Source organism: Rana temporaria, chromosome 13, assembly GCF_905171775.1.
Source record: "Rana temporaria chromosome 13, aRanTem1.1, whole genome shotgun sequence".
NCBI lineage: Eukaryota > Metazoa > Chordata > Amphibia > Anura > Ranidae > Rana > Rana temporaria.
The window spans coordinates 100,750,186-100,770,395 of NC_053501.1; the positions used below are offsets into that span (position 1 = coordinate 100,750,186).

A 20,210-nucleotide genomic window follows, 5' to 3' on the forward strand; every position below is an offset into this window, starting at 1 on the left:
TCTGCCAAGTATAACATTCCGCAGCCCGGAGCCAACTATAAACATTGTAACGTTTTGTTCTTTAGATCAAAGGAATGAACTTGGTCTGTAAATGAGGGAAGTTTAACCACTTAAAGCAGAGGTTCACCCTCAATATCAACTATTGCTTATTCAGTATTTACATATACATTCTGCCAACCATAATTTTTTAAAGCGTTGCAATACCTTTATTCTGTGGACAATAGCAGGCACTTCCTGGTCTCCCGCCCGCGGGAGTGGGCGTGTCTCTTCATTTCTCAGTGCCCCAGTGTTTGCTGGGACTGTATCGCAATGTCTCCTGGGAGCACAGTGTCACGCTTCCCAGGAGACAAAACATTACGTTATCAGCTGCTCAGTGCACGTTCTGAGCTATAGCCGATATCTGATGTGCATGCCGTCACAACGGGGCGTGGACTTTTCATTACGCCGGCCGTTGTGATGGCAACTGAGAAGTGTTGACAGCGCTGCTCGCCGTCACTGCTCATGCGCGGGTTAGAGCGGTGAATGCTGGGACATCAGCATTCACCGCTTCCCGGAACTATTTGCTTGTGGGCTTCACGCTGCCCACAAGCAAAATGGAAAATTCCTGCAGAGATTTTTTATAAGTACAACATTTCTGCCGATTGAGAATGCGGAGGAGTAGGCGCTTTAAACATGCGAGTACAAGCTTGGCAGGATTATAAAAGTTAAATTCACAGGTAAAAAAAAAAAAAAAAAAAAGCGTCCGTCCGCGGAACCCCCGCTTTAAAGTGGGATTCCACACGCAATTTTTTATTTTATTTTTAAAAGTCAGCAGCTACTAACAGTGTAGCTGCTGACTTTTAATAAGGACACTTACCTGTCCTAGTTGCCTGCGCTGATGGCCCCCCCGATGCCGATCCCTCGATCGGTGCAGGTCCCGCGCTGCCATCCACACTAAGGGAAAAAGGCAGTGAAGCCTTACGGCTTCATTGCTCGTTTCCTACTGCGCATGCGCGAGTTTTGCGCCGACTTGTGAATTGGCGGCTGCTGTCTGGGATTACACACAGTTCCCAGAAAGCAGCGCACACCATTCACCAGAAGACGTTACAGAAGAAGACAGACCGCGGTTACGGAAGAGGCAGATTATGGACTTCTGCATAACAACAGGTGTTTCTGGTGAGTATAAAAATATTTTTTTTTCTATTTTTTTTATATTTTTTGTGAAAACATTTTTTTCTGGGTGGAACTCCACTTTAACCATTTAAAGCAGAGCTCCGCTGAAAAAAAAATATTAAAAGCCAGCAGCTACAAATACTGCAGCTGCTGACTTTTAATATTACCTGTCCTGGAGTCCAGCGCCGTCCGCAGTCCTCAGTTTAGGCCGATATGTATTCTACATATTATTGGAAAAAAAAAACGCAATAAGCGTATATTGATTGGTTTGCGCAAAAGTTAGTGTCTATAAAATAGGGGAAAGTTTTATGGCATTTTTATTTTTTCATTACTACTAATGGCGGCGATCTGCAATTTTTAACGTGACTGCGACATTATGGCGGACACATTGGACACTTTTGACAAATTTTTGGGACCATTGTCATTTTTACAGCGATCAGTGCTATAAAAATGCACTGATTAATGTGAAAATGACACTGGCAGTGAAGGGGTTAACCACTGGGTGGTGCTGAAGGGGTTAAGTGTGCCTAGGGATGTGTTCTAATTGTAGGGGGGGGGGGGGGGTGGGCTTACTGTGACACTACATATAGAAACCCCGTGTCCGGGGAGAAGCATGGGATTTTTAAGGGTGCCTATTTATGTTTTTATTATAGTATCAAACGAGGGAGAAGATTTTTTTTTTAGAAAAAAGTATAAATTGTATTCATGCAATACGATTGCAGGAAGCTGTGATCAGTGTCCTGTCACTAGGAAAACTGGGGAAATGCTTGTTTACATCAGCATTTCCCGCTTCTTTCTCACCGTGACACGATCGCGGGTATCCCCGCGGACATCGAGTCTGCGGGACCCGCGGTTGGAGTCACGGAGCTTGCGGTGGGCGCGTGTCCACAATAAAATTAAAAATAATGTCCACAGTGCCACGATCTTAAAGGGGACGTATATATACGTCCTTTAGCCTGCCCGTGCCATGCTACAGACGTACAGTACAGACCAAAAGTTTGGACACCCCTTCTCATTCAAAGAATTTTCTTTATTTTCATGACTATGAAAATTGTAGATTCACACTGAAGGCATCAAAACTATGAATGAACACATGTGGAATTATACATAACAAAAAAGTGTGAAACAACTGAAAATATATTTCATATTCTAGGTTCTTCAAAGTAGCCACCTTTTGCTGTGATTACTGCTTGGCACACTCTTGGCATTCTCTTGATGAGCTTCAAGAGGTAGTCACCTGGCGCAGCACCCCATCACTCTCCTTCTTGGACAAATAGCCCTTCCCCCGCCTGGAGGTGGGTTTGGGGTCATTGTCCTGTTGAAAAATAAATGATGGTCCAACTAAACGCAAACCGGATGGAATAGAATGCCGCTGCAAGATGCCGTGGTAGCCATGCTGGTTCAGTATGCCTTAAATTTTGAATAAACCCCCAACAGTGTCACCAGCAAAGCACCCCCACACCATCACACCTCCATGCTTCACGGTGGGAACCAGGCATGTAGAGTCCATCCGTTCACCTTTTCTGCGTCGCACAAAGACACGGGGGTTGGAACCTAAGGCCCAGATTCACATACAATTACGTTGCTCCTGGGCAGCGTAACGTATGTGATTTACGTTACACCGCCGCAGGTTTACAGCATTGGTGCCTGATTCTCAGAAAACTTACCTGTAAACTTGCGGCGGTGTATCGTAAATGCGCTCGGCGCAAGCCCGCCCAATTCAAATGGGGCGGGCACCATTTAAATTAGGCGCGTTCCCGCGCCGAGCGTACTGCGCATGCTCCTTTGGGTAAATTACCCGACGTGCATTGCGCTAAATGACGTCGCACCGACGTCATTTGCTTAGACGTTAACGTAAATGGCGTCCAGCGCCATTCACGGACGTCTTACACAAACGACGTTGTATTTTAAATTTCGTCGCGGGAACGACGGCCATACTGAACATGGCTTAGGACAACTAGGGCTAAGCCCTAATTCTAGGCGACGGAAACGACGTACATTTAGATCGACGGGCCGTTCGGAGATCGCCGTAAGTATTCATTTGCATATTCTACGCCGGCCGCAATGGCCTCGCCACCTAGCGGCCGGCCTAGAATTGCATCCTTAAGATCTGACAGTGTAAAACAATTACACCTGTCGGATCTTAGGGCTAGCTATGCGTAACTGATTCTATGAATCAGCCGCATAGTTAGGACGGGCGGATCACAGAGATACGACGGCGTATCAGGAGATACGCTGTCGTATCTCTTTGGTGAATCTGGCCCAAAGATCTCAAGTTTGGACTCATCAGACCAAAGCACAGATTTCCACTGGTCTAATGTCCATTCCTTGTTTGGGCTAAAGAACACAAGTCTCTTCTGCTTGTTGCCTTTCTTTAGCAGTGGTTTCCTAGCAGATATTCTACCATGAAGGCCTGATTCACACAGTCTCCTCTTATCAGTTCTAGAGATGTGTCTGCTGCAAAAGGTGGAAGAACCGAGAATATGAAATAGATTTTCAGTTGTTTCACACTTTTTTGTTATGTATAATTCCACATGTGTTCATTCAGAGTTTTGATGCCATTAGTGCGAATCTACAATTTTCATAGTCATGAAAAAAGAGATTTTTAATACAGCTTACCTGTAAAATCCTTTTCTTGGAGTACATCACGGGACACAGAGCGGCATTCATTACTATATGGGTTATATGGAGTACCTTCAGGTGTAGACACTGGCAATCTCAAACAGGAAATGCCCCTCCCTATATAACCCCCTCCCATAGGAGGAGTACCTCAGTTTTGTAGCAAGCAGTATGCCTCCCAAAATGGTCCTCAAAAAAGAGGGGTGGGAGCTCTGTGTCCCGTGATGTACTCCAAGAAAAAGATTTTACAGGTAAGCTGTATTAAAAATCTCTTTTTCTTTATCGTACATCACGGGACACAGAGCGGCATTCATTACTATATGGGATGTCCCAAAGCAATGCTTACAATGAGGGGAGGGAGAACATCTCCAAGACAAAAGGATTTAATTTAGAGATATACTCAAATCATAATAAATCCAACTTAGTTGAGAAAAATAAAATTTTTAAATTTAACTCGAACAAGAGGAGCCCCCGGAATCCGAGGGTCTCAAACTGCAGCCTGCAGCACTGCCTGCCCGAAGGCAGTATCAGTATTCCTTCTTACGTCCAACTTGTAGAATTTTGTAAACGTGTGGACAGAAGACCAGGTTGCCGCCTTGCAAACTTGAGCCATAGAGATCTGGTGGTGTGCTGCCCAGGAGGCGCCCATGGCTCTAGTAGAATGAGCCTTTAATGATACTGGAGGAGGCAACCCTTTCAAGCCGTAGGCCTGAGTGATTAATTGCTTAATCCACCTAGAAATGGTGGACTTTGCAGCTGCCTGCCCCTTCTTGGGCCCATCCGGTAGAATGAACAGCACATCTGTCTTCCGGATCATCTTTGTAGCTTTAAGATAGGCCTTCATGGCCCTGACAATATCCAAGGTATGCAGCAACCCTTCCTTTCTGGAAGTAGGTTTAGGGAAGAAGGATGGTAATACCAAATCCTGGTTCAAATGAAAACTGGATATGACCTTCGGAAGGAAGGAAGGATGAGGGCGGAGAACGACCCTGTCCTTATGAAAAACAAGATATGGTTCCTTACAGGATAAGGCTGCCAGCTCCGAAACTCTTCTTGCGGAAACTATGGCAACCAAAAATACTAACTTCCTTGTCAGTAGAACCAAAGGAATATCAGCCAACGGCTCAAACGGTTGTTTCTGTAAACTTGACAGAACAAGATTTAAATCCCACGGACAAAGCGGGGATTTAACTGGAGGTCTAATACGTAAGACCCCTTGAAGGAAGGTCTTAACCAGCGAGTGGGTGGCCAGCGGCCGCTGAAACCACACTGACAGAGCAGAAATCTGTCCTTTGATTGTGCTTAATGCCAATCCTTTATCCACTCCTAGCTGGAGAAAACTTAATACTCTATCGATGGTAAATTTGCGAGAAAGCCATCGCTTGGACTCACACCAGCCTACATAGGCCTTCCAGACCCTGTAATAAATCACCCTAGAGACCGGTTTCCTGGCTCTGATTAGGGTAGAGATTACTTTCTGAGACAGACCTCTACCCCTGAGAATCAGGGATTCAGCTTCCAGGCCGTCAAATTTAGATGCCGTAAGGCAGGGTGGAGGATCGGACCTTGCGATAGCAGGTCTGGCCGTAGAGGAAGAGTCCAAGGGTCTCCCACTACCATCCTTAAGATTAGTGAGTACCATGCCCTTCTGGGCCATGCTGGAGCTACCAGGATGACTGGTATGTGCTCCACCCGGATCCTGCGCAGCAGGCGGGGTAGTAACTGGAGCGGGGGAAACGCATAAAGAAGTTTGAACTGATGCCAAGGGCAAACCAACGCATCGGTTCCGCAGGCCATCGGATCCCTTGAGCGGGACATGAACCTGTCTAGTTTCTTGTTGAGTCTCGATGCCATGATATCCACGTCCGGCACTCCCCATCTTTGGCAGAGTGCTTGAAAGACTAGTGGATGCAGAGACCATTCCCCCGGCCATAGAGTCTGGCGGCTTAAGAAGTCCGCCTGAAAGTTGTCCACTCCTGGAATGAATATTGCCGATATGCAGGGCACATGAGCCTCTGCCCATAGAAGAATCAAGCTCACCTCTCTCTGAGCGGCTTGACTCCTGGTTCCCCCTTGGTGATTTATGTGTGCCACGGCCGTGGCATTGTCTGATTGAATTCTCACCGGGAACCCCTGCAATTTTGACGTCCAAGCCCTGAGGGCTAGTCGAGCAGCTCTGAGCTCCAAGATGTTGATGGGCAACTGCTTCTCTGGCTTTGCCCAAGTACCTTGGCGAGTGCAACCATCCAAAATTGCTCCCCAGCCCGTCAGGCTGGCGTCTGTGGTCACTATCTTCCAAGCCACTGGGCTGAAAGACCTCCCCTTCAGTAGATTCTGAGAGTCTAACCACCAACACAGACTTTGTCGGACTCTTGATGAGAGCGGCAACGGGATATCCAAGGCCTGTGGCCTTCTGCTCCATGCTGACAGGATGGCTGCCTGTAGGATGCGAGTGTGGCTCTGGGCGTATGGTACCGCCTCGAATGTGGCCACCATCTTGCCTAGTAACCTCATACATAGGCGAATAGTCGGTTCTTTCTTGCTTAGAACCAGTAGGATTAATTCCTTGATGGCTTTTACCTTCCTCAGAGGTAGGAACACTCCTTGTTGTTCTGTGTCTAATCTCATGCCGAGATATTCCAACTGCTTTGTGGGCTGGAAAGCTGACTTTTCTCGATTTAGGACCCAGCCGAACCTCTCGAGGTATTGGACCGTGAGGGCCACTGCTCGCTCCAAGCCGGGAGACGAGTGATCTATGACTAGGAGGTCGTCCAGGTATGCTAGGATCGTGACCCCTTGGATCCTTAGTTTGGCTAGGATTGGAGCTAGGACCTTCGTGAACACCCGGGGGGCCGTAGCCAACCCGAAGGGAAGCGCCACGAATTGGAAGTGACGCGAAGCCACCATGAAGCGTAGATATCTTTGATGTGGCTGATAAATTGGAACATGAAGGTAGGCATCCTTTATGTCTATGGACGCCATGAAGTCGTCCTTCTGGAGTGTGGCAGCTGCTGACCGCACGGATTCCATCCGAAATGAGCGGATCTTTAGATATGCATTTACCATCTTTAGGTCCAAAATTGGCCTGACATATCCATTGGATTTTGGGATGATGAATAGGTTGGAGTAGAAACCCAGCCCCTGTTCCAGGACTGGTACCTCTACTATTACTTCCTGGGAAAGTAGATGATCTAATGCCGATCTTAATGCGGCTCCCTTTTCCGGATCGTTTGGAATCCTCGACTTCTGGAAATGAGGAGGAGGAAACCTTAGGAAATCTAATTTGTAGCCTGTGGCCACGGAAGACCGTACCCACTCGTCGGGAATGCTGGCTTCCCAAATCTCTGAAAAGAGTCGCAGCCTTCCCCCCACCTTCGTGGGTGGGGGCGCCCCTTCATAAGGTTGGCTTGGGGGCTGGTTTTGCTGGTTTGCGAAACCACTGCCTTTTGCCTCTAACAGCCTGTCCTTGTGATCTGCTGTTGAAGCCGAAGTTTGCTTTTGCAGGAGGCCGTCGATACTGCTTGGCATTAGAGGGCCCCTGCCCAGGGGAATACTGTCGTTTAAACGCAGGTCCCTGAACCTTCTTCTTAGTTGGCAAGAGAGTACTCTTGCCGTTTGAAATGGTCTGAATGTATTTATCTAGGTCTTCTCCGAAGAGTCGTCCTCCATGGAAGGGGAACCCTACCAGGAGCTTCTTGCATGGGGGCTCAGCCTCCCAGCTTTTTAACCATAAGAGTCTTCTCATATGGATAAGGGATAACGATAAACGTGACGCTTGCTGGATAGAATCCTTGATTGCGTCTACCGTAAAACATATGGCCTTAGGGACATCCGAAAATTTTTCTGCCTGCTGGGCCGGAATAAGTTTAAGCATCTGCTTAAATTGATCCGATAATGCTTGAGCGACCCCAATCGCAGCCACAGCTGGCTGTACTACTGCCCCTGCAGTAGTGAAGGAGTTCTTAAGTAGTGCTTCCAAGCGCTTATCAACTGGATCCTTGAACACCTGTATGTTTTCTACAGGGCATGTTAACGATCTGTTAACACATGAGATGGCTGCGTCCACTGCAGGAGTAGCCCATCTTTTGGAAAAATTTTCTTCCATAGGATATAGGACAGAGAACCTTTTAGGTGGTAAGAAGATCTTATCTGGCTTGTTCCAATCTTGGAACAAAATTCCCTCTAATAGAGGATGGATCGGAAACACAGCATTGCTTTGAGGCGCCCTAAGTGAGCCCAAAGCTGAAACCGTCGATACCTGGAGATCTGGTACTGGCAAGTTGAATGTCCTATGGACCAAGTCCGACAATCCTTGAATCCACCAGCTCTCCCTCAGGGAGACTGCCCCAGACTCCTCTGTATCCGGGTCTTCGATCCCTGAACCTACTTGGTCCGTGTCCAAGAGGTCGTCCAATTCCCCTGAGGAAAGGACCTCCTCTTCTGAGGGTCCGCGCTCGGGCGACGGAGATCTATTCCGCTTACTGCCCCGCATAGCTGCGGATATCATTTTTCCCATGCTTTTCTGCATCTCTTTTAAAGAGGTGAGTAATACCTCCTCCGTGACCATCTTAGGGTTGGACTGACCCGCGTCAGCTCCAGCCCCAGATCCCGATGGCCCCAAGGCTCCCTGTAGGGAAAACAGCGGCATACCATGGTACAATACCGAGGTACACCTGCTACCTATTGGTATTTGGAACTATAAAAGTTAATTGTCCAAACACCTGTTTGGGGGATAAAAAAATGCTTCCTCTCCCCTAGATGACTTTTTTTTTTTTTTTCGTTTTTGTTTCAAATCCAGGAAAGAAAAAACATTCTGTCCCCCTGAGTAGTATTGCAAAGAAAAACTATGAGATGGAAAAGAAACAGCCTATTTCTAGGCTTGACAAAACAGTCCTCTGAAGACTGCAATATCCTTTCTGGCCACTGTGTGTCCTCGGCGCCCCGTGCTGCCGCTCTGGTCTTTCTCCTCAGTTCCAAAGTATTGATGGAACAAACAAGGAAGGGCCGCCCCTTCCTTTAAGCCACTGACCCGCCCTTCCCCCCCAGCAACCTCAAACAGGAAATGCCCCTCCCGACAGGGGGAGGGGGGGGGGATTTTGGGAGGAAGGGACCTCTCTGTTCCAGCAAACTGCAGCCTGCAGCCTGGAACCATGAGGAGGTCAGCGTTTTGCCTGCTTGCAGGCTCTGAGGAGGAAGACTGAATGGAGCATCGCCTGGAGGCCTGCAGGTAAGCAAAGCTCTCTGACACACACATATATTTTTATATAACACAGGCCCCACTCAATGCTTTTCCAACACTACAAGGGAGGTCACATCTTATGGGGAATAATACATAGAGAGCCATCCTATCTTTATGATATGTGACTAGTTTGCCAGATGCAGTGCATAACTTTAGGCATGTCCCCTGTGACCCCCCAGAAAAAAACCTGCTAAGAACCAAGTTCCGCAAGTTTTCCCCTCACTTACCTGCTCCATGCCGCAGGACTTTGCCAAGCAAGAGGCCCAATCTTCCCCCATCTCCGTGGGGATGTCTAGACCTTCAGGCCCTGGGTTCCTATGAAGGATCCACTGTCCTGGGCCCATATAGCACCCTGGCAACAGAAAACTTTAGGTACCCAAAGGTTTCTAAGTTCTGGGCCCAGGGTCCAGCTCTCTAAAAAGAAAAGCATTATGGGCTATACCCCAAGGGTTTGGGGTCCGGTTACTGACCACTTTAGCGCTGAGGCTTTTTTGGACAGAACCGGTAGCTCACCTAATCCCAAGGATGCGGAGGCAAGCTAAACCATGACTAACACCTAAGACACTGGCGTAAAAACTGAGGTACTCCTCCTATGGGAGGGGGTTATATAGGGAGGGGCATTTCCTGTTTGAGATTGCCAGTGTCTACACCTGAAGGTACTCCATATAACCCATATAGTAATGAATGCCGCTCTGTGTCCCGTGATGTACGATAAAGAAATAAAGAAAACTCCTTGAATGAGAAGGTGTGTCCAAACTTTTGGTCTGTACTGTATATCTGCGTGCGGTGGGCGGCAAGCCACAATCGTGCAGCTCTACTGCTCAGACAAGCTTTATATACTCTGGAGGTTGAAAAGAAGTAGGGAAGAAAAGACTGCAGATAAACAGGTCCAACTTATGCAAGAGGATTCATTTCATCTTTGCGTATCACCTGAGGCCAGTCACTTCACTGGGTATATGGAAGGGTTTACAACCACTTTAAAATGAGTCATTGTAAGCAGGTCTCATAACATAAAAGGTCTATAGTCTATAATAAAAGCTTAAAGAAATAAATAATAAGATAAAACTCCACAAGAGCAGCCTGTCCAGAGCTCAAGGCTTGCTGGGAATGAGCCAGAACAGGGTGTTCAGACATCCAGTAATAAAATAGAAAGGAATAAAAAGGAGCGAGTGATTAAATGGAGGGATTATGTGCTGCAGGAATGTGATGCAGGTCCCTCCACTCAGATTACCAGCCGGGAATTCTATACAGAGGAACACTAAGGACCATCACAGTCCCCAAACCAGGTCCATAAATACTGCCGGCTTCATATGGAAAATCTCATTGGATTTAGATTGTTCTTGCTGTGCCTGAAGGGGTTCTCTCATTTTGGAGAGTTCCTGATGGACTGACCAACATTCGATCAGCGGGGGACGCAATCAGTCACCGTCAGCTTGACGTCCCTCGGTTGACGAATCGAAGAAGCCGGGTGCAAAACTGTCAGCCAGCAGGCTGTCAAACCACAATAGACGTTCCCCTGTGCTATATTGCCTGGATAGAGGAATCCGATTGACTTCCGGCCCCCATTCAAAAAGCCAGGTTCCTTGAGCTGTGGCTGACTTCCCATCTGATGGTGCCTGCATACACTATATTGCCAAAAGTATTGGGACGCCTGCATTTACACTCACATGAACTTTAACCACTTGCCGCCCGACCTATTACAAATTGATGGCGGCAAAGTGGTTTCAATATCCTGACTGGACGTCATATGACACCCCGCAACACCGATCTAGATAAAGTGTCTCTGACAGAGTCTCAGCAGATGTTAAACATTTTTGTTAGAGGGATGTAACTTTAATAATTTTTCTAATTAGATCTATCAGAGTACAATTCCCCTGAAGAAGACCGTGACAGTTTAGGTCGAAACACGTCGGGGTACTCATACGGAAACCAATTGAATTACGATGTAACATGTATTGTATTGTTGTTGATTTTTGCCACTGTAATTTTTATATTCATGTATAATCAGAGTGTACTATATGTATATTATCTACACTATTTTACAAATGTTCCAACCATGTTATTGTAATTTAATGTTGAAACCATGTAAAGATTTTAACTTCAATATCATCCAACCACTCTTATTTATTGAGAACATTGAGGCGCTAAAAAACCCCACTGGGGGACCTTCCCAGTTTTGTTTTTGCATTTTCGGGGTGCGCGGCACATGGACTTCACATATGCGTTTTTCCTTGTTTCTGACGGAGACTCTTTACCACATGATCAGCCGTGTCCAATCACGGCTGATCATGATGTAAACAAGGAGAGCCGGTTATCGGCTTTTCCTCACTCGCGTCTGTCAGACGCAAGTAGAGGAGAGCCGATCGGCTGCTCCTCTGACAGGGGGGGGTTTGTGCTGATCGATTATCAGCACAGCCCCCCCGAGGATGCCCCACACTAGATCACCAGGGATGCCACCAGACCACCAGGGATGCTAATCAGTGCCCACAATGGATGATCAGTGCCCACAATGGATGCCAATCAGTGCCCACAATGGGCATCACTGATTGGCAGGCATTGTTTGGCACTGATTGGCATCCATAAGTAAAATATAATACAGTACAGTCGACCTACAGTACACAGAACATGGAAATGCAATTATTTAAGTAAACAAACTGCGGATGTACATGCTGCACTTCACATTGCTTTTTCGCTACCAATGTGGCTTGGTTATAATGTGTATTTATGTGTACTGTAACATACTTCTGTGTATTATTGCTGGTATGTACAATAAAATTTACCCTTTAAAAAAAAAAAAAGTAAACAAACTGCTAAATACCTTTTCTCATCAGCAGTATATATAAGTTTTCATTCTGAATGTCCTATGAGGCTGCTGGACCCCTGACCCTCTGTCTGGACGGTACTAATCAGCCCTGTGCTGATCACATGAACTCTCAAGAAAAAAAAAAAAATCTCTGGCAGTACACACCAAACTGAGCATGTGCAGAGTGACACCAAAGGCGCTATCTTATCAGGCGATGGATTGGGGACAGTGGAAGGGGAGGATCAGAGAAGACAGGATCAAAAGGGCCTTTATACACAATGCCGAGGATAAACCCCTCAGGTTCCACAGCGAGTATAACAAGCATGATTTACTGCATATGAAGACTGATTTTACTGTTGTGGGTTTCAGTGGTGGCTTGTGTTTTTGTCCCTCTCCCTCCCTACTGCACGTCAAAGCGCCCCCCCTGCTGTCTGCCGGTCCACTCACCCCATCCGAGGAGCACAGGGGGGGTTTCCCCCAGAGAAGCACAGGGGGGGTGCCCCCAGGGGACCGGGGGGGGGGGGGACGACTCGGGGGAGCACAGAGGAGGGGGACCCGGGGGAGCACAGAGGAGGGGGACCCGGGGGAGCACAGAGTGATTAATTGTGGCGGTGGGCGAAGTTACAAGCTGTATATATTTCAATATAGCAGCAGAAAGCTGCGGGAGATCGGCAATTGTAACTCCCCCCACCACCGCACCGATCATCCCTGACTGCCCAAGTATCGGATCAAGCATGGGAGCATCTGCGCGAGTACAAGTACTCGTGCAAATGCTTGGTATCGGGACAACCCTAATAGAAACCAACTGGTACCGCGTTTCCCTGAAAATAAGACCTATCCCGATAATAAGACCTAGCATGATTCTCGGGGAGGGCTGCAATATAAGCCCTACCCCGAAAATAAGCCCTTGGAGGTCTTCTCCTCTCCTTCTGGCTGACACCCCCCCCCTCCACAGTGCACGGAGCTGGGCAAGGTCAGTGAGACAGCGGCTTCCCCCCTCCACTTTCTTGCCTCCTCAGTGCACAGATGCCAGCGGGACACCGTCTCCCCCCTTCTCCACTCTCCTCGCACTCGACGCCCGTGGCCCCCCTCCCAGTGCACGGAGCGGGCCAATGCCAGTAAGACAGCGGCTCCCCCCTCTGCTCTCCTCCCGCAGCCTCTCCCTCCTCGGTTCACGGAGCAGACAGATGCCAGCGGGACACCGGCTCCCCCCTCCTCTGCTCTCCTCCCACCCGACGCCCACGGCATCCTCTTCCAGTGCACGGAGCGGGCCAGCACCAGCGGGGATCCCGGAGCAGAGAAGAGCCCAAGGAGACCATGCGACCGCCAGGTCAGCTGAAAGAAAGGTACCGGTAATGCCCACAAAGAAATCACAAAGGGAGACACACTGCACCCCACATTCCTAAAAATGTAATTGCATACGGCAATTCTACGAGGATGGATTTTAGGATGCTTTTTAGGTTCTGACCTGACAGGGAGGGGGAGGGGGGGATAAGACAGGGGACCCACTAGATAAATGACACAGCAGAAGCACTATGCAATCTATTATGATTTAAAGGAAAAGGATTTTTTTTTTGTTTTGGGGTTACAACCACATTAAGATCTTTGTACATATAGTAAAAAAATAAGACATCCCCGAAAATAAGCCCTAGTGTGTTTTAGGTTGCCAAAATTAATATAAGACCCGGGGCTTATTTTCGGGGAAACACGGTAATTCAGCCCAGCAAATTCCATCTACAGCCATCACTTCTGGATGAACAACCCCTCCAGGTGGCACGTAGTTGTACTGATAACAGTGTAAAAGAAATAGAAGAATAGTAATACACATTGGTGACCTGATCGCTGAGATGTTCAGGCCTGACCAACAGCTACCATAATAAAGGTTTTCCAATGCCATTAGTCACATCATTAAGCCACTAGGCTATGCCCCGTATTCTTAAAGTATACAGATGGCATTTCTTAATTTACACCTTAAGCACTATTGAATATTGGCTGACTCAGAAAGCAGGAGATTGCAGCAATTAAAAAGAGAAAAAGATCAGATGCAGTTAAACAGACAGTTACCCTTCTATCCAGAAGCCTCTTCTTCCTTAGCGTGGCTGGCTCCAAGACAACACGACCCCTCAGGGACAGCTCAATTAAAATACCTCCACGTAATCCAGAAGATATGCAGTCATTCCAGAAGGACGTATAACCCTGCATCAAAACAAGAGGAGTCAGAGCATTACCTTAAAAAAGAAAAAGAAATAAAACAGAAAAAACACTAACAGCTATAATGAACTCTATTGCACTGTAAACCTCACATCTGCCATTTATACTGCAGAAAGTGTCCACCGGGAGGCGCCGCTTCTTTAACAAGGTCAATGATTTTAAACACGGTTAAATCAAGAAACCGTTTTCTGTGCCGCTCGCTGATCTGAAATTTGCTTTGGCAAAGTAGAGCCTAGAAATCCAAGCCCCAACACCTATTATGTTGTTAGGTGAGGGAGCCAATAATGGGCCACTGAAGATCACTAGAATCGTGTAGGCATGCTTAAAATAAAAGGGTTAGTCCACCGCTACTAAAAAAAAAAAAAAAAACTACCTATGCAGGTACGAGGCACCTATGTATAAAACAAACTCTGCAGCTTCGACCAAATAATGCTCTTGCACCTCCACCCAACCGCCCGACCGCCCACCTCCACCCAACCGCCCGACCGCCCACCTCCACCCAACCGCCCACCTCCACCCAACCGCCCGACCACCTCCACCCACCTCCACCCAACCGCCCACCTCCACCCAACCGCCCACCTCCACCCAACGCCCGACCGCCCACCTCCACCAAACCGCCCGACCGCCCACCTCCACCAAACCGCCCGACCGCCCACCTCCACCCAACCGCCCACCTCCACCCAACGCCTGACCGCCCACCTCCACCCAACGCCTGACCGCCCACCTCCACCCAACGCCCGACCGCCCACCTCCACCAAACCGCCCGACCGCCCACCTCCACCAAACCGCCCGACCGCCCACCTCCACCCAACCGCCCACCTCCACCCAACGCCTGACCGCCCACCTCCACCCAACGCCTGACCGCCCACCTCCACCCAACGCCTGACCGACCAACTCCACCCAACGCCTGACCGACCAACTCCACCCAACGCCTGACCGACCAACTCCACCCAACGCCTGACCGACCAACTCCACCCAACGCCTGACCGACCAACTCCACCCAACGCCTGACCGACCAACTCCACCCAACGCCTGACCGACCAACTCCACCCAACGCCTGACCGACCAACTCCACCCAACGCCTGACCGACCAACTCCACCCAACGCCTGACCGACCAACTCCACCCAACGCCTGACCGACCAACTCCACCCAACGCCTGACCGACCAACTCCACCCAACGCCTGACCGACCAACTCCACCCAACGCCTGACCGACCAACTCCACCCAACGCCTGACCGACCAACTCCACCCAACGCCTGACCGACCAACTCCACCCAACGCCTGACCGACCAACTCCACCCAACGCCTGACCGACCAACTCCACCCAACGCCTGACCGACCAACTCCACCCAACGCCTGAACGACCAACTCCACCCAACGCCTGAACGACCAACTCCACCCAACGCCTGACCGACCAACTCCACCCAACGCCTGACCGACCAACTCCACCCAACGCCTGACCGACCAACTCCACCCAACGCCTGACCGACCAACTCCACCCAACGCCTGACCGACCAACTCCACCCAACGCCTGACCGACCAACTCCACCCAACGCCTGACCGACCAACTCCACCCAACGCCTGACCGACCAACTCCACCCAACGCCTGACCGTCCAACTCAACCCAACGCCTAAGCGTCCACCTTAACCCAACGCCTAAGCGTCCACCTTAACCCAACGCCTAAGCGTCCACCTTAACCCAACGCCTAAGCGTCCACCTTAACCCAACGCCTAAGCGTCCACCTCAACCCAACGCCTAAGCGTCCAACTCAACCCAACGCCTAAGCGTCCACCTTAACCCAACGCCTAAGTGTCCACCTCAACCTAATGCTCTTGCTATAGGTGTAGGCCATTTACATAGCTTCCAAAGACAGAGATGACATCACCGATCCAGCCTTGCTGCTAGGACATTACCAAGACACTCCCAGTCAATTCAAACACCCTCACATGTGCTCTCCCTCCCCTGTCACAGTCGATCCGAGCTCAGCGATGCTGCAACAGAGGAGATGGTGGATCGCACATGTAAGGAGGTCTGAGAGCTTGCTCCTGTGATGGTGCGGGTGAGCAGTAAAGGCTGGGAGTGTCTTAGCAACAAGGCAGGATGGAGGGGTGCCATCTCAGGGACTTTTTCCAGCCAGGTTTGGGGATGTAGGTAAATGGCCTACACCTATAGCAAGGGCATTATCAAAACGTTAGTAAAAGCTGCACAGCCTTTAAGTACAGGTCGCCCCTTACCTGCATAGGCAGGTTTGGTAAGGAGTTTACATATTGGGGAGGCTCACCCCTTTTAAAAAAAGTGAAACTAGTATTTGTTCTAAACCTAAATGAAAAATCTGAATGTACAAAAATGTTGCAGAGAGCAGATAATCTTTCCAACTTCTTTCTATACTGACCACCAATAATACGCGATGATGGCAGCTGTTTCGGTCCCCTGTAACTGGAGTGTCAGAAGTACACCAATAGCCATACTATCAGCGCTCAGTGAAAGAATAAATAGGGGGGGGGGGGGAAGGAAAGCTCCAGGGAGGTGGCATACTCCTTGTGGTACTTTTTTTCCCTTGTTCTTTTAAGTTCAGACTTCCTCTGCCAATTTCAGCCATGACTTTATACAGTTGGTATGCATGTCATAGTGCTGTCCACTGGTAGCTCTGCAGGAGAGATCTTTCCATGACTCTGCTTAAAGCTCCACGTGGGTTTGGTACTTCGCAGCCTGCACTTTTCCAACAGAATTGCTTGTTCCCTTTCAATGTCATTCCAAAAAAAAAAAAAAAATACAGTTTGTTCTTTTATTATTCTAAAATAATTTTCTACCTCTTAGCGACTAATGTATGAGATTTATACACATGCATATTTAATATGCTTATTATTCTTCCTGCCGCCTTTGTTAAATTATCAAAGATCTCATTTGCCAGGCTTGTGAAGGCTATAAATTATGCTCTACAGTACTAAAAGTACAACCACACATTCTACAAAACCCCCCAACGATGCAGGAAAACCTAAGAGCCGGGGGTGCAGAAAAATGGCAGCAAGTGCTCAGAACTGAGGAGTCAAAATGTGAAAATTATTTAGCTGTAGCAGGAGGCAGTTTGTTGGTAAAGGGCTAGAGTGTGATACAATAATGAGCGTCTACAGCAGTGGTTCTCAACCTGGGGGGTCGGGACCCCCCTCAGGGGTCAAATGATGATCTACCAGGGGTCACCGAATCCTGGGCTGTTCCTGAAGCCCGTATCACTCCCAGCGTTTTTGCAGCCACCCAGCAGGGCTATCTCTGGAGCCCACAGCTGCCCACTCAGCCTCTTCGCAGGCGCCAATTCAGTTTACGGCATGGCTGGGGGGCAAAGACTAGGAGGTCAGCTGACTGGTGAGGTGAAGTGGGAGGGGCTGGAAAAGACCCCATCTCCTGATTTCGGCATAGGTGTCACTGTTATGAGACACCACAGAGCTGGAGACACAGTGAAGCCGGAGACAGTGAGTTACACTGCCTGCGATTATAGTTGCCAATACAAGGACGCAGGGAGCGCTAAATGTCCATGGGTTAGGGGCGTAAATTACCTGTCTTGCCTTGGGTGCTGACAGCCCACGCTACGAAAATAATTTTACTGATAGGGGTCCTCACAACTTGGGAAATTTTATCAAGAGAAGTTGAGAACCACTGGTCTACAGGCAACAGCGAAGCATGGTGGGGGTTCTTTGCAAGTTTGGGGCTGCATTTCTGCAAATGGAGGTGGAGATTTGGTCAGGATCAATGGTGTGCTCAATGCCAAGAAATCCAGGCAGATAATCATCCATCATGCCATTAGGGAGGTGTGCGATTGGCTTTACATTTATTCTGCAGTAGGACAACGACCCCAAACACACAGCCAACGTCATTAAAGTAGAGTTTCAACCATTTTATACACTTCCTCATCTTATCCGCTGTGAGCATCCTTTTCGCAATGGAAAATCATAAAAAAAAAATTAAAAAAGGAAATGCCTTGAAATTATCTTTTTCCTCCACTTCCGGCAGTCCCCGCCTAGGTGATTGAGTCAGTAGGAGATTTGCAAAGACTCCTGGGATAGTGGCGTAATGTATCCCATGAGGCCATTGCGAATTGCCTATTGACGAAATCTCACAAAGATTGATGGGAACGTCCACCGACACCGTAAGGCAATGTGTGCGGAGTCAGAAGGAAGGAGTACCGTGCAGGTGCAAGATCAGGAGGTGCATGCTGGGTAGCCAGCTGCACCGATTCCCGGAAATAGATAGAAGAGGGCTTCAGATGCCCAGAGTGGAGACGGACCCTGCCAGCTTCTGAGATCGGGGTACTTTTATTCAATTCAAATATAAATAAAAAGGATTACATGAATAACACTATGTAAAGATTTCATATAGCGTGGATCAAGTTAGAGTGGAGTCTTAAAAAAAAAATTGAATTACATGCAACGCAAGATAGTTCAAGCCGTGATTTGTCATAATTGTGAGGATTATGGCTTACAGCTCATGAAAACCTCAAATCCACCATCTCAGAAAATTAGAATATTGTGAAAAGGTGCGATATTCTAGGCTCAAAGTGTCCCACTCTAATCAGCTAATAAAGCCATAACACCTGCAAAGAGTTCCTGAGCCTTTAAATGGTCTCTCAAGTCTGGTTCAGTAGGAATCACAATCATGGGAAAGACTGCTGACCTGAAAGTTGTGCAGAAAACCATCATTAAAAACCCTCCATATGGAGGGAAAGCCTCAAAAAAGGTAATTGCAAAAGAAGTTGGATGTTCCCAATGTGCTGTATCAAAGCACATTAATAGAAAGTTATGTGGAAGAGAAAAGTGTGGAAGAAAAAGGTGCACAAGCAGCAGGGATGACCGCAGCCTGGAGAGGATTGTCAGGAAAAGGCCATTCAAAAGTGTTGGGGACTTACACAAGGAGTGGACTGAGGCTGGAGTCAGAGCATCAAGAGCACCGCACACACAGACAGATCCTGGACATGGGCTTCAGATGTCGTATTCCTCTTGTGAAGCCACTCCTGATGATCAACAACGTCAGAAGCGTCTTACCTGGGTTAAAGGAAAACACACCTGGTCTGGTGCTCAGGGGTCCAAAGTCCTCTTTTCTGATGAGACCAAATTTTGCATTATTTGGAAACCAAGGAGCCGGAGTATGGAGGAAGAATGGAGAGGCACACACTGCAAGATGCTTGAAGTCCAGTGTGAAGTCTCCACAGTCTGTGATTTGGGGAGCCGTGTCACCGTGCTTCATTAAGTCCGGGGTCACCGCAGCCGTCTACCAGGATATTTTGGAGCACTTCATGCTTCCTTCCACAGACGAGCTCTATGGGGATGCGGACTTCATTTTCCAGCAGGACTTGGCACCTGCCCACACTGCCAAAAGCACTAAAACCGGGTTCATTGACCGTGGGATTACTGTGCTTGATTGGCCAGCAAACTCGCCTGACCTGAACCCCATAGAGAATCTATGGGGCATTGCCAAGAGAAAGATGAAAGACATGAGACTGAACAATGCAGAAGAGCTGAAGGCCGCTATTGAAGCATCCTGGTCTTCCATAACACCTCAGCAGTGCCACAGGCTGATCACCTCCATGCCACTCCACATTGAGGGGCCCAAACCAAGTACTGAGTACATATACATGCTTCTACTTTTCAGAGGTCTGATATTCTTCTATGTACAATCCTTGTTTTATTGATTGCATGTAATATTCTAATTTTCTGAGATTGTGAATTTGGGGTTTTCATGAGCTGTAAGCCATAATCATCACAATTCTGACCAATCACGGCTTGAACTATCTTGCTTTGCATGTAATGAGTCCCTCTCATATATTACTTTCACCTTTTAAGTTGCATTAGTGAAATAAATTAACTTTTGCGCGATATTCAAATTTTTCGAGTTTCACCTGTATTATACGTACAGGGCCAGATTCTCGTAGATCGGCGTATTTTTGTGCGGGCGTAACGTATCCTATTTACGTTACGCCCCCGCAACTTAGACAGGCAAGTGCTATATTCTCAAAGCACTTGCTCCGTAAGTTGTGGCGGCGTAGCGTAAATAGGCCGGCGTAAGCCCGCCTAATTCAAATTTGGAACAGGGGGGCGTGTTCTATGTAAATAACTTGTGACCCGACGGGATTTACGCATGCGCCGTCCGTGGAATATCCCAGTGTGCATTTCTCCCTAGTACGCCGCAAGGACGT

At 48.3% G+C, this 20,210-nt stretch overlaps 1 protein-coding gene across 1 annotated transcript in view; it reads right to left on the minus strand.

Annotated features, from left to right (window-relative positions):
• Window positions 1-20,210, minus strand: part of GOLPH3L (golgi phosphoprotein 3 like) — a 77,389-nt gene that overhangs the window by 12,454 nt on the left and 44,725 nt on the right. Inside the window, exon 3 of the mRNA XM_040333858.1 lies at window positions 13,878-14,009. Coding sequence (XP_040189792.1) covers window positions 13,878-14,009 — 132 coding nt within the window. The remainder of the gene's footprint in view (window positions 1-13,877; window positions 14,010-20,210) is intronic.